At 42.6% G+C, this 19,390-nt stretch overlaps 1 protein-coding gene across 1 annotated transcript; it reads right to left on the reverse strand.

Annotated features, from left to right (window-relative positions):
* Positions 1-7,274: 7,274 nt before the first annotated feature.
* Positions 7,275-13,271, reverse strand: LOC122541702 (steroidogenic acute regulatory protein-like). The gene is made up of 7 exons (XM_043678592.1): positions 12,269-13,271; positions 11,888-12,004; positions 11,229-11,374; positions 9,828-9,986; positions 9,529-9,713; positions 9,345-9,435; positions 7,275-7,887 (listed from the first exon to the last, which is right to left on the reverse strand). Exons 1-7 carry the CDS (start codon positions 12,330-12,332, stop codon positions 7,777-7,779), a joined length of 873 nt encoding a protein of 290 aa, XP_043534527.1. The 5' UTR covers positions 12,333-13,271; the 3' UTR covers positions 7,275-7,776.
* Positions 13,272-19,390: the final 6,119 nt, after the last annotated feature.

Here is a 19,390-nt window from a genome sequence, read left to right on the forward strand (position 1 = left end):
CCCTTACCTAACACCAGGGGCAATTTAGTATGGCCAATTCACCTGACCTGCACATCTTTGGACTATGGGAGGAAACCGGAGCACCCGGAGGAAACCCATGCAGACACGGGGAGAACGTGCAAACTCCACACAGTCAGTCGCCTGAGGTGGGAATTGAACCCGGGTCTCTTCACCCTACAATCCCTTCCTTGCCTTAGTGGGACAAACCTATCCAGCACTCACAGCAAGTGCTCCCTAAACAACCTCTACATTTCTGTCATGCATTTCCCTGAGAATATCGGCTCCCATTTTATGCTCCACAGTTCCTGTCCAATAGCATTGTAATTTCCCCTCGCCCAATTAAATAACTTCCCATACCATCTGCTCCTTTCTCCATGACTATAATAAAGGTCAGGGAGTTGTTGTCACTGTCACTGAAGTGTTGTCCCACCAAGAGATCTGACACCTGACCTGGTTCATTGCCAAGCACCAAATCCAATATGGCCTCCAATCTAGTCGACCTATCTGCATACTGAGTCAGAAATCATTCCTGGACACACCTGACAAAATCTGCTTCATCCAAGCTATTTGCACTAAAGAGGTACCAATCAATATTAGGGAAGTTGAAGTGACCCATGACAACAATCCTGTTATTTCTGCTCCTTTCCAAAATCTGCCTCCCAATCTGCTCCTTCATGTCTCTATTGCTTTTGGGGAATCTATAAAAAAAAACTCCCAATAAAGTGACTGCTCCTTTCCTGTTTCTGACTTACACCCATACTGACTCCATAGACAAACCCTCCTCAATGACCTCTCTTTCTGCATCTGTTATACTATCCCCGATTAGCAATGCCACTCCCCCAACCTCTTTTACCTTCCTCCCTATTCTTTTTGAATCATTGAAATATCCAACAGCCATTTCTGCCCCTGTGATATCCAGGTCTACATAATGGCCACAACATTGTAGCTCCAAGTACTGATCCATGCTCTAAATTCATCACCCTTATTCCTGACACTTTTTGCATTAGAAACACTTCAACCCATCACATTGACTGCAACTTTGCCCTATCAACAGTTATCCTTCCTCACAGAATCTCTGCAAGTTCTATCTACCTGTTCACCCATGACCCCATCCTCTGACCTGTAACTCCGGTTCCCACCCACCCCCGCCAAATTAGTTTAACCCCTACCAAAGAGCTCTAGCAAACCACCTGCCCAGGATATTGGTACCCCTCCAGTTCTGATGCAACCGATCCTCCTTATACAGGTACCACCTTCCCCAGAAGGTGTCCCAATGATCCACATATCTGAAGCCCTCCCTCCTACACCAACTCTGCAGCCACGTTTTCATCTGCAGTCAAGCTCTGTTCCTAGCCTCACTAACCGGTAGCAATCTTGAGATTACTACTCTGCTTGTCCTGCCTTTTAACTTCCAACCTAACTCCCTAATACTCGAGCTCTGTACAAGAAAATGATTTCTACTAACTACTCCATTCTTTAAATTAATGGTACTGACCATTGCAAAATATGTTCCCAGGCAGCAATTATTTTGTCATGTTGTGTATTCTGCAGTCTTTGTTGCTCTGGCCTTAGATTTTAACACACAGGAATGTAGTGTTGCTGATGACTGTATAGTTTTGATCAGGGCAGTCTGCCGTTTGAGTGAAGTAGCTGAAAATTTTGAAACTCTATTCATACAAGGTTAATTAATCCTTGGCCTCAGCAGCTGGAGGTTGTCCTGAAAGTTTTACACTCAAATTCCTGACACATTATACCATCCAAGCGGATAAGATTCCAGGCTGCCTTTGCGAATTCATTCAGTTGGTTTTGAGTCTATTTGTTGCGTTCCGTGTTACAATTTCTCTTTTTCCTCCCCCCTACTGCAGTGGGACTGTCTGTTCTTTCCAGTTTGGCACACAATTGTTCTGACATTCCAGTTACTTAATTTGCACCATCAGCAGCCTCTCTCCCCAGCACTCCACCCCACCAACATTGCCTAAATGCTGCTCCCTCCACACTTCACATCAGCTCAGATGAAGAGTCATCTAGACCCGAAGCATCTTCATGGTTGCTGCCTGACCTTCTGTGATCTCCAGCATTTTGTTTTTTTGTTTCCACTTCTTCTAAATGCCCCCTGTTGAGTTCTAGGTCTAGATAAAAGTATCTACCTTCACTCTGTTTATCATACAGATTTTGGGATGGCAACTGAACTGGGTCGATCCATGAGGGTGAAACTGGAGACCAGCATGAAATTGGGTAAAAGGATCTTGATAACATTGCTTCCTTGAACTGATATCACCTGTTACAACTGCCTGGATTAAAAGGATGACAGCTTACCTCACTAACTTCACAGAAAAGTGAAACCTTTGAAATCACCAGGCTTTCTTCAGGTTCAACTCATTGATAAATGAAATCACTTTGTATTGGGACTTCACCTGAGGAGGGAGCAATGCTGTGATTTCAGATAAACCTGTTGGACTATAATCTGGTGTCATGTGACTTCTGACCTCATTTGAACCTGGCGCACAGTTTGAAGTCCAGCTGGTCATGCTCGCCATTCTCTGAGCTTCATTAACAATTTGTTGGAAATAAGGATGCAGTGAATTTTCCACAGGCTGCCTTTTACTCAGGAAACAATTGTTCAGGTTTTCCCTTCTAGCCAAGGCCTGTGCATATTCTGAGCTGTTTGGTTTACACTTGGAATGGCATGCTCTGGGCTACCAAGACTATTGCTGTGTGGGAGGTGGGAATGTTGGTTGAACATAAATTACGTGGATCCAGAGTCTTTAGAAAAGAGAAACACAAGGAAATCCCAGGGTGGTACAGAATGGGTTAAGACCTATCAAAGTCAAAAAGGGTGGCACTGGAAAAGCACAGCAGATTAGGCAGCATTCGAGCAGCAGGACAATGGATGTTTCAGGCATAAGCCCTTCATCAGGAATGTGGAAGGGAAAGGGGGATGAGAGAGAGGCGGGAGGGGCTTGGGAAGATAGATGCAGGTGGAGGATAATTGTGATATGTCAGGGGGGAGGATGGAGTGGATAGGTGGGAAAGAAGATGGACAGGTAGGACAGGTCAAGAGGGCCGGGCAAAGTTGGAGAGTTGGATCTGGGATGAGGTGGGAGGAGGGGAAATTTGGAAACTAATGAAGTCGATATTGACGCCGTGTAGTTATAGGGTCCCAAGGCAGAAGATGAGGCGTTGTTCTTCCAGTTGGCGGGTGGCTTTGATTTGGCAGTGGAGGAGGCTCAGGATTTGCATATCCTTGGTAGAGCAGGAGGGGCAGTAGAAGTGGTCAGCCACAGGGCAATGGGGTTGTTTGCTGCACGCATCCCAGACATGTTCCTTGAAACATTTTTGAATTGGCGTCCTGCCTCTCCAATGGACAGGAGACCACATTCGAAAGTAACAGACACTGGAGATGAGGTGAGTGGATGTGCAGGAAAATCTCTGCCGGATGTGAACAGATGCTTTAAGGCCTTGGATGGAGGTGAAGGGGATGGTGAGTGTGCAGGTTTTACACCTGGTGCAGCAGCAAGGCAAGGGGCAGGGTGCTGTGCTTTTCCAGTACCACCTTTTTTTGACTCTGACTCTCCGGCATCTGTAGTCCTCACTTCCTCCTAAGACCTGTCAATGTATACGTCCTGAAATTTAGAAGGGTGATGTGCTCCACTTGCCTGTATAGGTGTAACTGCTCTAACACCAAAGCTGTTCTGTATCAACCAGAAGAACAAAGCCATAATTAGCTCTCCAACCCACCAACTGAAACATCTGCTCCCTCCATCACTGGCATGCAGTATACCATCTTGAAATTGCAAATCAGCGAGTCATAGTTGTACAGTGTGGAACCAGACACTTCGGTCTGACTCTCAATGCAGACCTAATATTCTATGTTAAACTAGTCCCATTTGCCAGCATTTGGCCCATATCAGTCTAAACTCTTCCTATTCACGTACCCATCCAGATGCCTTTTAAATATTGTAATTGTACCTGCCTCCACCACTTCCTCATTCCATACACGCACTACCCTCTGCATGAAAAGTCTGCTCCTTAGGTCTCTTTCCCCTCTCACCTTTACCCTATGCCTTCTAGTTGTGGACTCCCCAACCCTGGGGAAAAGACCTTGTCTATTTACCCCATCCATACCCCTCTGATTTTATAAACCTCTATAAGGTCTTCAGCCTTGGATACTCTGGGAAAAAGGGCCTCTGATTGTTCAGCCTCACCCTGTACCTCAAGCACTCCAACTCTGGCAACATGTTTGTAAATCTTTTCTGCATCCTTTCAAGTAAACAACACCTTTCCGATAGTAGGGAGACCAGAATTGACTGCAATATTCCAAAAGTGGCCTAACCCAAGTCCTCACTGAGGCTACTTCAGCACCTCCTGACCCTGTGACATGAAGCAACAAGAATGCCAGTTGGAATGTACACAAATACCTGCAAGTCAATTGTTCACCATTTCTGAGTCAAAATCCTGGCACCCTCATGAGCCAACATTGAGAGAGTGCATTCACCAGGCGAACTGCAGCAGTTTAAGGAAAATGCTCACTGTCACCTTTTCACGGGTGACGGGGGTGAGTGACAGATGCCAGTATTGCAGTTGACCATAGCTGAACTTTGACATTGAGTTCACTTTCCTGCACTATCCCTGTATCTGTTAGTCATCAACAACATAACGATTGCAGCATGAAATGTGTTCAGTAACTCTGGATCACTGATTTGCAAGCAGCATGCTCCCTCAGACAGCAATATGATGATAACCAGAGAACCTGCTTTTTGTGATGTTGTTTGAAGAACATTAAGGATTAATCACCTGCTCCTCTTTGAAGCCATTCTTTGAGAAACTTTTAGAAATACTTTCAAATGCCAGGGCATTGGTTATATCTCCCATCTGAGAAAGGACACCCCCCCCCCCCCCCATTCCATTACACAATGAAAAAGACATCACACGAATAAACCCAGTCCTGCTTATTAGGCCCTTTGCTCCCCACAATCTTTTAGAGAAAAGTTATTTGTGTCTAGGCACCCCCTTTGCCTCAGTTAATCAGTTTCTCACCCAAGTCAAACAGTTGTGTGTTTGGGGAGGCATTGACCTCGTGGTATTACTGCTGGACTGTTAATCCAGAGACCCAGGTAATGCGCTGGTGGAACTTGGTTTAGGAACAATCAATCTGGAATTGAGTCTAATGATGGCTATGAATCCTTTGTCAATTTTTGGAAAAACCTACCTGGTTGACTAATGTCTTCAATGAAGGAAACTGCCACCCTTACCCTTGCCTGCATGTGACTTCAGACCCACAGCAATATTGGTTGCCCTTGGGCAATTAGGGATGGGCAACAAATGCTGCCCTAGCTAGTGACACACTCATCCCATGAATAAATCCCTGATATACGAACCTATAATCCACACTAAAACTCCAGTGCAGTCTCTTGCATTTGGCAAAGGTGTACAGCAATAGTTTTTTTTAAGGTTATTACCCCACATAATCACCTGAGCAGTAGTGGAGTGTATTGCTGTGATAGCACCTTCAAGGAAGTGCCATTTACATTGACCCTTAAATGCTTTGGACTGCCCAGAGATCATGAAAAGTTAAAGATAAATGCAGTTGATTTGTTCTCCTGGTGTAAAGATAGATGCCAGGCATTTGTTCAATGTCACTGCTTATTCTTATTCCCCATTACAATTTCTCAAATTTCTGCCACGTAAGAACCAGTATTTAATTTGACTAATTTCTCCTCTTCTATATTCTCTCACAATCTGTTTTTACATTTCTCATTCGTTTATTTCTGTTCTTTTTGCTCCCTCTTTAGCAGTTTCTGAATCATGCTTTGCTGATATATAAAACTCTGAGGCTGACTACTCTTTTTGGAGATATGTAAACTTTTTTTTAAATCTAATACTATCTTTTACCTTTTTAGTCAGCATTAACTGTACTATATTTACCCCAGAGCTTTTAATGCCTCAAGGAAATATATGTCTCTTGAGTATTATGAATTATTTCTTCAAGTATTCGTAATTGACTTTCTCATAATATTTTAATTTAATCTTTCAGCTCATCTCAACCAATTTGTTCCTCATTTCTCATTTTATGTCCCTAGTTTTAGCCCTGACAACAAATTTAAAAATGTAACATGAAATTCTGTTATAATATGATCACTCTTCTCCAGAGGATCCCTCACAGTACTGAAGATAATCAACCCTGTCCCTTTGTGAAATGCTTGGTTTAAAGATTTGGAGGTGTAGTGGACAGTGAAGAAGGTTACCTCAGAGTACGATGAGACCTTGATCAGATGGGCCAATGGGCTGAGGAGTGGCAGGTGGAGTTTAATTTAGATAAACGTGAAGTGCTGCATTTTGGAAAAGCAAATTAGAGCAGGACTTATACATTTAATAGTAAGGTCCTAGGGAGTGTTGCTTAACAAAGAGAGCTTGGAGTTCGTAGCTCATTGTAAGTAGAGTCGCAGGTAGATAGGATAGTGAAGAAGGTGTTTGGTATGCTCTATTGGTCAGAGTGTTGAGTACAGGAGTTGGGAGGTCATGTTGCAGCTGTACAGGACATTGGTTAGAACACTTTTGGAATATTGCGTGCAATTCTGGTCTCCTTCCTATTGGAAGGATGTTGTAAACTTGAAAGGGTTCAGAAAAAATTTACAAGGATGTTGCCAGAGTTGGAGGATTTGAGAGGTTGAATATGCCGGGGCTGTTTTCCCTGTTGTGTCAGAGGCTGAGGGGATGTTCTTATAAAAGTTTATAAAATCATGAGGGGCATGGATAGGATAAATAGACAAGATCTTTTCCGTGTGGTGGGGCAGTCCAGAACTAGAGGGCATAGGTTTAGGATGAGAGGGGAAAAGATATAAAAGAGACCTAAGGGGCAACTTTTTCACAGAGGGTGGTACATGTATGGAAAGCTGCCAGAGGAATTGGTGGAAGCTGGTACAATTACACCATTTAAAAGGCATCTGGATGGGTATATGAATAGGAAGGGTTTAGAGTCATATGGGCCAAGTGCTGGCAAATGGGACTAGATTAGGTTAGGGTATCTGGTTGGCATGGAAAGCTGGACCGAAGGGTCTGTTTCCATGCTGTACTCCTCTATAACTCTGAGCCTATGACTAATTAGCTTAGAAAGTTGACGTTTACAGGGAGTTACTGTGTCAGTATTGCTACGTGCCCCAATTAATATTGCTATCAATGTGTACAGTTTTCAACATCCACAGCCTTAGATCTCTCAAAATACTCATAGTATGTATACCCATGAGAGTTTGTAATACATTTGAATAAATAAATCTAAAACACATAAATATTCTCAACTGCAATCAGTTTACTGGCAAATCTTCCAGATAATCAGAAATAAATTAATAATATTATCACAAAAATAGCAGCAAATCATACCAAAATTACAGGATTTCTAACAGTCCTCAATTGCTTCCATCCCTTAAACATCAAGTACTGTTTACGTCTTTCAAAACATTAGCATGAGTATCACAACACAGCGTGATATCTAGCTGTGTTCCTATAGAAGTCTTGGAAATCATCAAGCTCATGCATGAAGTCCACAAAATACTTTCCTCACCTCAAACGTGCACTTGAATGATTTTGTGGCGTGTATAAATGAATTGTCTCAGGTATCTTGTGCCACAGCAAACCTAAAGGCACTTTCCTTTCGAGCCTTGCTTCATTGCTGCAAAACAATATCTTTGTCACAACACAGCAGCTAAGTGAACAGTGCAGAATGCCTTTTTAGTGAGTGCTCCATTTAAATTTGCATTGCTGGTATTGCCTGTTCCGAACTCAGCAGGATATGGAGAATGAGCTTGAAGAGAGTTGTCGGCGTAAATGTTCGGTGAAATCCACCTGTGCCCGTGACAATGCTTGATTGATAAGGGATTTTGGCAGCCAGCCCTATTGGTAAAGGAAAACAAAAGAAAAGCCATCTTCAGTCAGGAGTTCGGACATTTTGAAGCTTATGAAGACTAAACAAGACTTAAGTGCATGATATTTGAAGAGAAATTAACAGTCTCAGTAATTATATTTAAAAATTGCTGTTATAAATTGATTTCTGACAATGGGTGTCTTCTAGCAGTCTTTATTGTCACTCCATGCCATACAGTTGGGAAGATCTATTGCTAGTTAATCATACTAGTGAAGGCAGTACCATTGGAACCAACTTCTCCCACCCTCGACCATGTGAAGGACCCCGAGATTCCACTTCATTAGAAAGTTGTGTGCAATTCTGTGTCATGATGGTGCTACGATAGGAGATTGCCCATGGTTCAATCACTGATGCCAAGAATGAAAACCTTTATGGGTCACATCTCCAGAGCTGGTGTCATTCTCAAAAATGAGCTTGATTGGGAAATTCTGGGCCCAGTTGCTGCCATGTTGCAAAAAGGCATTTGCTGTATGCAGAGCTCAGCTAGTGTCACAGAGATTTGGGGGTGGTCTAATCTGCCAGGTTATTGTATAACAAGTGGGCATGTTGGTGAGGCAGTGCATTTTGAGCTTCTGATTCTGCTGACAAAGTGAGAGACAAAGCAATAGAAGTATAGTTCCTAAGTTTGGAGATGACACCGAAATTGGAGGTATAGTGGACAGCAAAGAAGGTTACCTCAGATGGGCCAATGGGCTGAGGAGTGACAGATGGAGTTTAATTTAGATAATGTGAGGCGCTGCGTTTTAGAAAAGCAAATCCGAGCAGGACTTACACATTTAATGATAAGGTCCTGGGGAGTGTTGCTGAACAAAGAGACCTTGGAGTGGGGGTTCATAGCTCTTTGAAAGTAGAGTCACAGGTAGATAGAATAATGAAGAAGGCATTTTGAATGTTTTCCTTTATTGGTCAGAATATTGAGTATAGAAGTTGGGAGGTCATGTTGCAGCTGTACAGGATATTGATTAGGTCACTTTTGGAATTTTGCCAGGATTGGAGGATTTGAGCTATAGGAAGAGGCTGAATTGGCTGGGTCTGTTTATAAAGTCATGAGGGGCATGGATAGGATAAATAGACAAGGTCTTTTCCCTGGGGTCGGGGAGTCCAGGACTGGAGGGCATAGGTTTAGGGTGAGAAGGGAAAACTTTAAAAGGGACCTACAGGGCAACATTTTCACACAGAGGGTGGTATGTGTGTGGGATGAGCTTCCAGAGGAAGTGGTGGAGGCTGGTACAATTGCAACATTTAAGAGGCATCTGGATGGGTGTATGAATAGAAAGGGATATGGGCCAAGTGCTGGCAAATAGGACTAGATTTGGTTAGGATATCTGATTGGCATGGATGGGTTGGAATGAAGGGCCTTTTTTTATGCTGTACCTCTCTATGACTCTATAAGAGGGGAGAAATACTAATCAAGTCACTAACGAACCTTCAGGTCCATGCTGAGAAGCCAAGTAAATCGTGTCTTGTTCTTGGTGCCTGCAGGATGTAGGATAATACACGAAATCCCAGTTTCACCTCTGTTTGGATGAAAATGTATATTAAAAATCACTGTTTCACAGCTTTAGCAATTTGTATTAGAGGTCTACTCGAATTGTGCAGCTATTCTGTACCTCACAAAGTCTTTCTGTGGTGGCATGCACTTGGATTCAGTGGCTATTCCCGTCAAGTAGCAGCAAGATCCTTCTTTCCAGCAATGCCTCACACTCACAAAGTCTCTCCGTCCAATGATGTTTCCAGCTGTGTCTCCCATGATTTCGTAAGTCACCATGGTATCTTTGCCAATTTTCCGCAAGACCTGAATGAATTGTCAAGAAATGTTTGTCAAAAATTATTTCCCCAGGCCAAGCTTTCCAGTGAATGTCGAAGGTGTGGATGTGTGTAAGATGTGGAAGATTTCCTGTTAACCTACATGCAAGTGTTTGATGCTTGGATTCCATGAGCTCATTTGGTCAACTTTCTCATAAAGCTCATGATACACATGTTCCGTAGTTGCATCCAGCACACCCTCCAATTTGAAGACTTTTCCAACTCCAGGTAGAACTTTGCTCATAACATTGTCACCATTCTCCTGAAAGAAGAGATAAGCATTTCTGATTAATTTTTTTTGTCGTTACTGTTTAACAGCTTTGCCTCATTGTATTACCATAAGACATAGGAGTGGAAGTAAGGCCATTCGGCCCATCGAGTCCACTCTGCCATTCAATCATGGCTGATGCGCATTTCAGCTCCATCATTGGGCTGGTGTTTTTGTTGCTCACCTACCCAACTCATTCCTCTTCATTGCGAAGCCAGGCCAGTACGTGTCAGTTAATCAGCCAAGGGGGGCATCACAACTGACTTAATCTGTGCCCCCACCCAACATGGATGTAGATCCAGCAGAAGGCAATATATAGCCCTTAGACATAGCAAACATAGATGGCTTTTAAAGAAAATAACCAGCCCTTAATTTGACTGGAGTGAAATTGACTCAACTTAGAGCATGCATACAACACACCTGGCTCCTGAGAGTTGCAATGCCACAATATGAATTTGATCTCTGACTTGTCATTAGAGCCCTGCTATGTTAAATTAATCTAACTGCTTTGGTGCCATAATATTGTGACAAATAAGACAGCACCATTTCATACTCAATCATTCTCGGAGGTCTGGGAAAGTCAGCAACTAATTTTCATGAGTTGAGTGTGGTACTGGAAAAGCACAGCAGGTCAGGCAGATCCGAGGAGCAGGAGAATCAACGTTTCATGATTCCTGATGAAGAGCTTATGCCCGAAACATCAATTCTCCTGCTCTTCGGATGCTACCTGACCTGTGCTTTTTCAGCACCACACTCTCGACTCTGAGTTCCAGCATCTTCAGTCCTCACTTTCTCCAAACAAGTTTTCATGATGTAATCACACCAGAAGATCTCGTAACTGTCATGTTTTTCACTTGTTTCAAAGCGTTCGTCAGTAGGAAAATAGTAAATGTGACCCTGCTTTTCAAGAACAGGAGCAGTTTGAAACCTGGGAGTGATGACCCATTAGCCAGGCATCAGTCGAAGGGAAAATGCTTTTAAGGATGTGACAACAGAGCATTTGACAATATGATGAAGTAGTTATAAGAAAGGATAATCACATTTGATTCATCTCAATCAATGAGTATACTCAAGATGATGATTGCTGGATTTTGGGTGTTAAGGAACATGGGGAATAGGGCAGGTTTGCAAAGCTGACCCAAACATTCAGCTGTGATCTTACTGAATGGTGGAACAAGCACAAGGGGCTGTATGATCACCTCCTTATCCAATTTCTTATATTAGGAAGAAAATTACCATTTTGATTTCTGTTGTCCATCCGGCATCCTGGCTTAAAATCCCCAGAGCCTTTTGTAAAGCATCTTCCCCTTGCTTCACGTAGGATAGTTCTTCTGTGCTGAGAGTCCGTTTTATTTCCAATCTTTCATCTTCGACTTTGAGAGCTGTGATAAAACCCAACATTATATCACAATGTACAACAAACAAAGCGAACACTGTTTCCTTCCCAAGACATTTCTGTATTTTGACAAGTATTTGACTAGCTTCGGAAATATTATTTAGACAGTTGTAGGCTTGTATCTCACTCAATTAAAACTATCTCTCCGCCCTACTGCAAACCCTTTTGTTCTTCCTGCCCTTCCACCTTGCTATGATACCATGATCCATTTCCAACCATCTCTCCATCCTGCCTGATTAAAATCCAACAATCCAGTCACTAAGGGTCACTAAACAGCCCTCATCAGAACCAAGTGATTTGTTAATACATACACCCTTCCCAAAGTACTGTTACTATGTTGCTCTCACTCTAGTGACTTGCCTTAGTTCAACTGTGCATTGAAATATCATCATATTATTGCCAAAAACCCAAAATTACTTTTAATAAACTTTGAGAATACCATTGCTAACTACCACAATAGCATAAAGAGAGTGCAAAGCTGTCAGAAAAAGCTGCTTACCTGGGTGAGGTTTTTTTTTCTGGACTAGAGAATCCCAGGTTCCTGACAGAAAATTATCTTTAATTTTCATTCTTCTCATTTCATATGCTACGGCAGCTACTGCAGTTCTCTTCAATCCTGAATGAAGAGAAAAATTGAAATTATTCGAATTAACCCTTCCAACCCGTCTTAGTGCATAAATGGCTCACAGTGTAGAAACAGATACATCTGTTATTACAGTCTGTTTCATTCAAAGTAACCAAGACATCAAACTTAACATTAAAATTCCCACTTCACGACATAATTTAATTTCAAAAGATTTAATCATTAAGTTGCTGTCTAAGACTCTCCACAGATTGCAAAATGCTTAGTTATTTTTTAAGACAATAGGTATACATTTACCTGTCATGTTCCTGAAATGCTGATGTGAGATTCCACAGCACAATTTGAATGTTGCTGGTAACATGGTTTTCAGCTAATTCCTGCTCTGTTCTGAGCTTATGCCGAACTTGCACAGTTTCTTTGGATTTATATTTGGTGCTTGAAGGCCAATATCTTTGATAAGGAATGTGCAGAGAGATACCCACCAGATGAATAGAGTATTCAAGGACAGCATAGGGAGCGATGAGTGTAGCACTATCAGAGGGCACTTTTTGATAGCCTCCTGAGTAATGTAAAGTATTGTGAGATGAAGAATTACTCACTGATGGCCTCAGGCATTTCCTCACTTGCTGCCGTATGGCAACAAAAATTGGCAAATTGTTTAAATAACTGGAGGTTGCTGGTCCTAAAGCAATTCAGCCTCCTCAAATGTCATTGTCTGTACCTTGTGTGCATATTAGCAAAGGGAAGTACATGATGCTGAGAATGCAGTATGTGGGCCTGAGCTAATCTTGCCCATTGATTGGGAATGTTCCTGGGGAGTTGACTATTCAACCAGCCTGACTTCACCTTAACCCTTTCCTCAACCAACCACAAAGCAAGCACAATTTATTGTCCAATCACAGGATGCACCCAAACTGCCTTTTCTTTCTTCCCCTCAATCCCCAACATTTTTAAAAGCGGGAAATGAAAAGGTATGAGGAAAATGAAAGAAGGAGTTTGCTATAGCATTTAGGGCTAAAGAATATGAGGAGAAAGCAGGAGGAGGGGGTGGAGTTGGATAGTCAGCCATGACGGCACAGGCTCGCAGGGCTGATTGGCCTATTCCTACTTTTTTCTGTTTCTCTGTACAACGAAAGGGTTAATTGTAGTCTAGGTCAGTGACTAGTTCACAGCTTCTTGGCTAGAATTTGTCCAAAAGGAGAAAATCAGGCTGAGGCGTCAAGCACTACAATGAATTGAAAAAAAATTTAGAACAGAATCCCTATAGCGCAGAAGAGACCCTTCAACCCAGCAAGGCCACACCAACCCTCCAAAGAGTAACCCACCCAGACTCCCTTACATTTATCCCTGACTAATGCACCTAACCTGCACATCCCTGAACACTATTGGCAATTTAGCATGGCCAATCCACCCTAACCTGCACATCCCTGAACACTATGGGTAATTTAGCATGGCCAACCCACCCTAACCTGCATATCACTGAACACTATGGGTAATTTAGCATGGCCAATCCACCCTAACCTACACATCTTTGGATTGTGGGAGGAAACTGGAGTACCCAGAGGAAAGCCATGCAGACAAAGGGAGAACGTGCAGTCGCCCAAGGCTGGAATCAAACCCAGGTCCTTGATGCTATGAGGCAGCGGTGCTAACTGCTGAGCCATCGTGCCACCCCAATTGAGATAGGAGTTATATTGCACATTGTTTCGACTTTGTAATATGTTCTTCCTCACCTGGAGCTTTGTTGAAACAAGGCAACACCTTTCTGTATCAGCAGCAAAGGTCACTATTCAAAGAGTTGGCAATTCTATTGGTACCTGGGCAACAGTGTTTCCATCAAACCAGAAGCAACAGGCAGCTGAACTGCTGCTTCATCTCACTGCTGAGAATTTGAGGAGGTATTTGCACATCTACCTCACTCGTAGTAATGCCATTCATCAGTTCCCTCATTTCTAATGTTCCAAAACCCTTTCAACAGCAAACAGAGTTAATATGGCAGGATTGAATTGGAAACTGCAGCAACTTTATTTCGGCAGTAGTTCAGACTCAGTTAAAGTCTGAAATAATTCACGGATTTACCTGCAGAACCTTATCATGTTTTAAAGCAAGTAGGAGAGAGATGAAAGAGAAAAGGATGAGGGAAGAAATAAAACTGATGAGATAGAAAAGAACGAAGCAACAGATCTCGATAGGAGCAAAAAGATGGTTGGCGGCGAGAGAAATAAATTTATATCTTAGAAATTCAAAGATAGCTTCAAACTGTTATCTTCCATTGTACAGTACAGCACCCTGCCTTCAATCAAAAGTTAGTATATTGCAAGACAACAGTACATCTCTCTGCAGTTGGCTTATTTTAAAATATGTTCTGTGATTTAATGTGTTGTACAGTATTTGTATATTATTCCTATTCGACTTTGGATGTCCATCATTTGTAATTTCTTGTGCCAACCACAAGGGGGTAGTATTGTGATTTCTGCTGTTCTGCTTTCACAGTGAAAACAAAGTTCTGAATTTATAGTACTTTTAACACTGTCAAACTTCCAAAGGAATTTCGCAGGAGCATTATCCACCAGAATTTGACACTAAGTCACATAAGGACACATTATTGCAGGGGATTGAAAGCTTGGTCTAAAATTGAAGGAGTGTCTTAAAGGCTGAAAGTAAAGTAGAGACACAGAGAGAGGTCGGGAGGGAATTCCAGAATTTGAGATCCAGGAAGCTGAAGGCAGTTGTGATGGACAAAGCACAAGGGCCCAGAATAAGAGGAGTGCAGATATTGCTGAGCATGGTAGGGCTGGAGGAGATTACAGAGAGTGGCGAATCCGCGGAGATGGTTAAACAGAAACATGAACATTTTAAACTTGGGGCTTTGCTTAAACTGGGTGCCAGAGAGAGGACAGTGTGAGGCAAGCCGAGTGTTTGAAGTAGCTAAGCCTAAGTTAAAAATCACACAACACCAGGTTATAAGAGAGAAGTTGAGTTAATTACAGGGCGGTTGAGAGAGTTCAGGGCAGTGGAATGTCTAAATGAGGAACCTAATTTCTTCCCATCAATTACTGGAGGGTTCGTATGTAAGAAATACATCACTTTCAAGAAAAACAATTGACAGGTGAAAGATTTCCTCAGCGTTTTGAGAAATTTCATTACTTTATTTTGCTTTCTTATTTACTTATGACTGAACTATCATTCATAAATTATTAATTACAATTTTAAAATTCAGATGTAAGTCAATTCAATGAAAGAAATGCAGAAGGCAGTAGGATTTGGATTTAAATAGTACCTTTGATGTCTTTAGAACATACTAAAGCACTATACAGCCAATGAGCTATCAATGTCAACTTCCTTAAATTGCAGCAGCCAATGTGTTCACAGCAGGCTCTCACAAACAGTAACCCGATAATGACAGCTTTGATAAAGATTAGGAGGTGCTGGTGCTGGTGCTGGTGTTGGACTGTGTGATTTTTAGCTTTAATAAAGTGGCGTGAGGAATAAATAGAAGCTGGCAAACAAGGGAAGACTCTCCCAGTTTATGTTTGAATAGCATCGTCTGATCTTTGACAATTGTACCATTACCACCTCCTTCCTCTCCCCGACCCACTCATACCCACACACTCCTCAAGGAGAGGGATGAGTATCTCAACAGGACAGCAGAAGCTCTCACAACATCACACTGAGGTGCTGCGGGTGGGGTGGCCCAGAGCCAATCATTTCACCAAAGGGTTAGTTTTCCCCGTCTCGAATACTACGTGATTTCTGGAGTCGTGTCTACCTTCAGGACATTTCCTCATATTAATAGGTGGTAGATAAATTAAACATGTACTTGGTGTCTTTAGTCTTTCCTTTGCTCCAAATTCAAAGTTCACCTTCAGCATATTGGTGACATCCAAACTGGAATTGGAGCAATGTTTTAAGTGCTGCTACAGGAGGCATCTCCTGAATTCTTTGTTTCCAGCATTACACTTGTTATAAAATCATCTGCTATAATCAGGATATTCAAATAAACCGTAAATAGATATATTAATAAAAGTTCTTTCATTATACTGGCATGGCCTTGTTGAAATCAGAATTCTAAATGTAAACATCACCCGTATGAATGATTGCTCGGCCTATGCCATGGTTCAGTTTGATTTCACCTCAGAAAGGTTCTGGAAAAGGATCCCATGCAGGGACAGCAATCATCAGGTAACAAACTGACTTCCTCTCGTGGCTTCCTCAGGGCTGATGGAATCCCAGCCGGTCACTCAGGTCATCTCCAGGGTGAGAGGAGCTCCTGCTCTCTTTCACACACGTGCACATACACAAAGACACACATGTGGAGATGCATATAGACACTAACACACACATACATACATATACACACACCCGCACACACACAATCACTCACACACACTCTCTCTCACACACACACATTCACATACATACACCCCCATACACATTTACACATACACACACACACGGAGACATAGTAACACGTAAAAGTTTAAAGGGATGTGGGCCAAGCACATGCAAGTGGGACTAGATTAGCTTGGGCAGCATGGACGAGCTGGACCCAATAATCTGTTTCCATGCTCCATGACCCTATGACATACACAGACACCCAGACATGTATACAGACGTACACAGACAGCTACAGACACATATACACAGTGACACGCGTACATGCACATACAGAGACACACAAGTACACACACATACAGAGACACAAACACACACACAAACACAAACACATATACAGTGACACACACATGCTCAAGGACTCACGCAAACAGAGGCACACACAGTGATGATCAGGTTAATGAGGGACTTTGAAATGGAGGAGAGCGAGGGTGAGCTGGAGTTAAGGAGGCAAGTCCAAAGCTTAGGAGCCAGCCAGCTGACAGCACAATGTTGGAGGGATCCAAACCAGGAACATAGGCCCGAATTAAAGGAGTGTGGATATCTCGGGATGTTTGAGGCTGGAGGAGGTATCAGAGATAAGGATGAGCCTATGGAGGGTTTTTTAAGTGATGATGTGAATTCTAAAACCCAGGCAATGAACACACGTGTGATCGGTAAACACAGACCTGCCCCATCTTAAAACACCAGCAGCAAATGTGATTGAGGGGCAGTGTGTTGGTAAGAATCGGATGGAGAGTTGTGTTAGATTCTGTGTCACAGTGCAGGACTGGGGAGAGAAGGGATTGATCAGACTGCGAAGAATGGGAGCTAGTGACTGGAGAGCCACATGCAGTGATGGAGAGGCATCTTAGCAAGATGCATGGTCAGGGGCAAAGGTCAAGAAGGATGAAGAGGAATAACTTTGGTTTGTTCGAGCCACAAAGGAACTCACTGTGACCTGATTAATACCCATTTACTACCCCCTCAAGGGCAAGAAACTGATTGGTTAAGACTCATTTACTACCCATTCAAGGGCAGGAAACTGATTGGTTAAGAGCCATTTACTACCCATGCAAGGGCGAGGAAACTGATTAGTTAAGACCCATTTACTACCCATGCAAGAGCAGGAAACTGATTGGTTAAGACCCATTTATTACCTGCACAAGGGTGGGAAACTGATTGGTTAAGAGCCATTTACTACCCTCTCAAGGGCAGGAAACTGATTGGTTAAGACCCATTTACTACCCTCTCAAGGGCAGGAAACTGATTGGTTAAGAGCCATTTACTACCCATGCAAGGGCAGGAAACTGATTTGTTAAGAGCCATTTACTACCTGTGCAAGGGTGGGAAACTGATTGGAAGAGTTCAAACAACTAGATTCCAGGAACAATGTACATGGATTTGGGAAGTAACTCACATTCAGTGACTGGTTGAAAAGGGAAGTTTGTGTCTGATTTACAGGAACGATCTCAGCTTTTACCACAGATTGATGGATAAGCTCTTTGTTCTTTGAGTGAGAGTGAAGGAGGTAAACGAAAGAGATTTCGGATGGGTGAGGTGCTGCTGCTACAAACTGTCCTGAATTATGTGTTAATTTAATATTAAATAAGATCAAATATGCTCCTGGCTACATACTTTTAGAAAAACTAGAACAGTTGTTCTGTTTGAAGATTCCGATCATTAAAATTCCCTACCCAACACTGAGGACTTCATTGAGGTGAACATTATTATTGAACAGAACAACAAGTAATGAGATCTATACTTTCCAAATTTATTCCAATTTCAGTTGGGGGATTAAAGGGCATTCCTGAAATCCTGAATGACTATTTAGCTAGAGGTTGTTTGGGTGTTAGCAGAGGCCTGGCTTTGGGATGGTTGACAAAAAACTTTAAGTTCAAGACTCTGCATCTGAGGCCTGTGCAGCTTCCCCAACCCCATCAGTAGCGTGCGAAGCTCTGAACGAGTTGTGAAGGGAAATGCCAGATTCCGAAGCTGGCCATGAGGGTCTGAGTGGGAATAGAGGGTGACGTACCTTCTTGTTGGCACTTTGCAACCCACCATCACCACAAATTAAGAGCCGGAGTGTTGCAGTCAGGGGCACCTCTGAGCCAGTCCAATGGCAGGAGCAGGGCGTGGGAGGTGATCAGGGATCTAGGCCACGGTGCCAGAGGAGATGTTGATGGTTGGCTCCTTGGCTGCCATGGGTGTTGCTCACAGGAAGTATCCGAGAAAGGTCAAGGGCTGCAATCTGTGACCTTTGCTGACTTTCCTATCCTCCCTCACACAGGGTAGGGAGCACATGGAGGCCATTTTGAAAGATGTCAGCTGTCCTGAGTGGAAACTGATGACTCAACATTGACAAGAGCAACACATCTGAATTCTTCTGCAACTTTCTACCACACAGAGTAACATCTTGACCCAATAAGCTAGCCAAAAGTTTCCCTACCTGATCTGCATCTGCGCTAAGCTTTGTTTAGCCTTAATATTTATATATTTTTCACTGAATCAAGCGATACCTCAGACTTGTTTTTGATAACTTCATCTGTTTTATATTTTAATGGTTTATTTTAAAGTATAATTGCATCATAAAATAATCATCTGCAGTCAAAATTAATAGTTATAAGGGTGCGTAGTCTCAACAATTGATACTGTTTAGGAAATGTATTTTTGCATTGGTGTTTGATTCCATAAAAAAAGGATCTAAACTAACAGAAAAGGACAGTCTTTTACAATGTTGTCCTGAATGCTGAAAGTTTGATGATTCTATATCAGTGAGAGAGGTGAGGAATTGCTCCCTGATATTAATAAGGAGAGCAGTCCATAGTTAGGAAGCACAGGGCTCCTGTGGTGCAGTGGTAGTGTCTTTGCCTTTGAGGCAGAAGGTCTGGGTTCAAGTCCCATCTGCTCTAGGGGTGTGACTGGGTTTGTTAGGAAGCTTAATAATCAGGAAGCATGTACATCCTTACAGGATGTTAGCCTAGTGATTTTCTTTCAATTCAGTATGATTTTGGAGACTGAAAGACAGCAGCTAATTCTATTAGT

The sequence above is a fragment of the Chiloscyllium plagiosum genome, chromosome 38, assembly GCF_004010195.1.
Source record: "Chiloscyllium plagiosum isolate BGI_BamShark_2017 chromosome 38, ASM401019v2, whole genome shotgun sequence".
Lineage (NCBI taxonomy): Eukaryota > Metazoa > Chordata > Chondrichthyes > Orectolobiformes > Hemiscylliidae > Chiloscyllium > Chiloscyllium plagiosum.

Bases quoted from the DNA above. Each gene is read 5' to 3' on its own strand.
- LOC122541702 (XM_043678592.1), bottom strand. From the start codon at position 12,332: ATGTTACCAGCAACATTCAAATTGTGCTGTGGAATCTCACATCAGCAT. The intron at 9,987-11,228 runs GTAATTTTCTTC...CTCTTCTTTCAG, and splicing joins GGACAACAGAAATCAAAATG to GAGAATGGTGACAATGTTAT. The intron at 9,436-9,528 runs GTACAGAATAGC...TCATCCAAACAG, and splicing joins CCACAGAAAGACTTTGTGAG to AGGTGAAACTGGGATTTCGT.